Source organism: Venturia canescens, chromosome 3 (assembly GCF_019457755.1).
Source record: "Venturia canescens isolate UGA chromosome 3, ASM1945775v1, whole genome shotgun sequence".
NCBI lineage: Eukaryota > Metazoa > Arthropoda > Insecta > Hymenoptera > Ichneumonidae > Venturia > Venturia canescens.
The window spans coordinates 4060963-4064061 of NC_057423.1; the positions used below are offsets into that span (position 1 = coordinate 4060963).

Here is a 3099-nt window from a genome sequence, read left to right on the forward strand (position 1 = left end):
ATTTTTTGCGCACTCAACAAAAAAGCGTCTTCGATCCACGGGGACGAGAGAGGCCCTCGGAGCGTGCTCCCTTTTCCGATGCTCGAGAACGCCCTTTTGGGCTCATTTACAGCTAAGGACGTCGCAGTGAATTGTTATTTTGGACACGATGGAGTTCCCGACACTCTGCTACGTTCACAAGCGTGTATATCGACCGTTGGTTAGAAGCTCCATTCACGATGTAAACCCCCCCAGTCTCGGTCCTCAATTTCAAACGACAAATTCGTCGAACTGGAAAAATTAAAAAAAAAAGGATTTGCCACGTACGCTGCGATGTTTGGAATGAAGCTTCAAAATTTTTAAGAGTATGCTGATTAAAACTAATGGAGAATTGAAAAGTAAAAAATATCTGCTTCGGTATATACATGACGGACGTTTCGACGGGAACATGCGGTGGCAGAGTAACCTGCAATTTCTTAAAGAATTATTACGCGGATAAAGAAGTAGAAGGAGAAGGAGGAAAAGATGAAGAAAAAAACGAGGAAGATCCTTTATTTATGTACGAAGAAATAACAGCGTTTCTTATATCGTTACGACCGCAAATTCGACCGCAGGAAGAGTCGAGCGAGAACGATGTAATCGAAGCCAAACTGCCACTCAGATCGAGCCTCTTCGATCACGTATCGCCGTACCTTCAATTTCAACTTCACAGCTCGATCGGGATCGATATCCCATTCGAACTGACGAATTCTCTCAAATGGAAGTTGACACCTACGACGCCAAAAATCGTGCGAAAGATCGTAGCGAACACGGGTTACGGGATGACGCGAGATGCGAGGGGGGACTGGTGCGGTTCTTGGTGCGAGGCGATGTTTGCTTACAACTTTGAGTGCATTAAAAATCATCAAAAAATCAACCACTTCCCAGGAGCTTATGAGATCGGGAACAAGGATCGTTTGTGCAGAAATTTGAACAGACTCGCCAATTTACACGGGAAAAAAAAATTCGATTTCATACCCGACACGTATGTCGTGCCGGAAGATTTGCCGAAGATACGAGCCAACTGGCAGAAATGCAGACGCAACAAGTGGATCGTAAAACCCCCCGCATCTTCGTGCGGCCGAGGCATATTCCTCGTATCCGAATTCGCTAAAATTGCACGCATCATAACGAACGGGAAAATGGTCGTGCAAAGATATTTGTCGAGGCCGAAGCTGATCGACAACACCAAGTTCGACCTTCGCATTTACGTTCTCGTCACGAGCTTCGATCCCCTCAAAATTTACGTCTATCGCGAGGGTCTCGTACGCTTCGCGTGCGATAGTTATCGCAACAGCCCTTCCAACCTCGACAACCACTTCATGCACCTGACCAACTACAGCGTCAACAGGTCTTGCTCCCGTTACGAATGCAACGACACCCTCGACTCTGGCAAAGGCCACAAGTGGTCCCTCCGCTGTCTCTGGTCCTACTTGAACAAACAAGGCGTCGACGCTGCCGGGGTGTTGAATAAAATTCACGACATTATCGTCAAAACCATTATCTCGTGCGAGTCGAGCATCAACTCGTTCACAAGAACTCACATTTCCTCGAGATACTCGTGCTACGAGCTTTTAGGCTTCGACGTTCTCCTCGACGAGAACACCAAGCCCTGGCTTCTCGAGGTCAACATATCGCCCAGCCTGCAAACCTCCTCACCCTTGGACGAGGCTGTCAAAGGCCCTCTCGTAAGAGACACTTTGAACATCGTTGGTTATCAAGTGCCAGACAACATTCCTCGACTATCGCTCCACCATTTGCAGGCCAAATACAACGAGACCATTTCCAAATCATCCTTCGTCTGCCAAGATCACCAATTTTACGACAAAGAAATCAGCCGAATGGCCAGAAGAAAACAAACCTTTTACTCGCGGATCTGCAACCGGAATAGCAATTGTTACGTCAATTCCATTCTTGATGCGCTGACCCCCGACGATGCTCGCCATCTCATGAGATACGAGGATGAACTCGAGGCGATCGGTGACTTTACTAAAATCTTTCCCACCTCCCAAACTCGAAAATATTTCAAATACTTTGCAAAAGTCTCCTATTACAATCTGCTCTTCGATGCCTGGGAAAAAACTTATGGCTCCGACAACACCAGAGAAAACGCTATCGAACGACTTCGTAACTTGAGCAAAATTAAGTACCACTTGGCCGATTGAAGAATCTCGTCAATGTTATTTACTATCGTAGATTCTCGCCTGCCTCTTCAAGAGCGGATACGCAGTTTCAAATTGTTTCTTACGTTATGATGTAAAGTGATTTGTACAAAAAAATTGTAAACTCATTAAAAGAACGTGTCAACGTGAGGCTCCTTTTTTCTTTCTATTGTTGCATCACTATTTTGTTACTATTGCTCTTCTCTAAACAATCAAATGATAGAGTTCACAATCAATTTAAGAGATTCGCTGATTCCACAACAACTTCGTTGGATCAAAGAATCGTGAGGAAAAAAATCGAATTCGTTGAAACGATGTTTTCGATGTAGCGAGCCCAATTGAATTGAGCCAGCAATTGACAAGATTATTTTGTTTAATAATTCCTCACGATTTTTCGATCAACCAAAACTTTCGTTCGATCAGTCCATTTCTTTTCTCAGTGTCCAGTGACAAAGATTCCAAAAAACAAATGGACAAAATGAATAGAAACAAAATAAGCTCTGCCCACAATTGCCGAACTCGTCCCGCCGGCCGCGGAGCCTCCCAAGACCCCGGAGACTCATCGCCCCGGTATCCTCTTTAGTAGCACGAAGCATCCAAAAAAATCATTTGTTTCGAGCAACGTTAGTCGCCCGCGGATAGTCGTGCAGCATCTTTAATCGGCTATGATTGATTCGATCATTAAACAAAGAGGAAATCAAATTAGTGAGTTTAAAATGGAGGGTGCGAGAGCAAACGTGGTTTCTTACATGGATGAATGTAGTACGCACTGATGACCCGTGCTCGATCCCTCCAAGAAACATACGAGGTTTCACGGTCATAAAACGTGCCGAGGTTAATAAATGTGTACTGACAATTTAATGTCTCTATTGTATGTACCACAACTCTGTATTCTCTCCACACGTACGAGGTCTGGAGA

At 44.8% G+C, this 3099-nt stretch overlaps 1 protein-coding gene across 1 annotated transcript; it reads left to right on the plus strand.

The window, feature by feature from the left end:
• Window positions 1–404: 404 nt before the first annotated feature.
• LOC122407954 (tubulin polyglutamylase TTLL4-like) lies at window positions 405–2183 on the plus strand. Its single transcript, XM_043414443.1, has one exon. The coding sequence runs from the start codon at window positions 405–407 to the stop codon at window positions 2181–2183; it is 1779 nt and encodes a 592-aa protein (XP_043270378.1).
• The last annotated feature ends 916 nt before the right edge of the window (window positions 2184–3099 follow it).

Bases quoted from the DNA above. Each gene is read 5' to 3' on its own strand.
- LOC122407954 (XM_043414443.1), top strand. From the start codon at position 405: ATGACGGACGTTTCGACGGGAACATGCGGTGGCAGAGTAACCTGCAAT.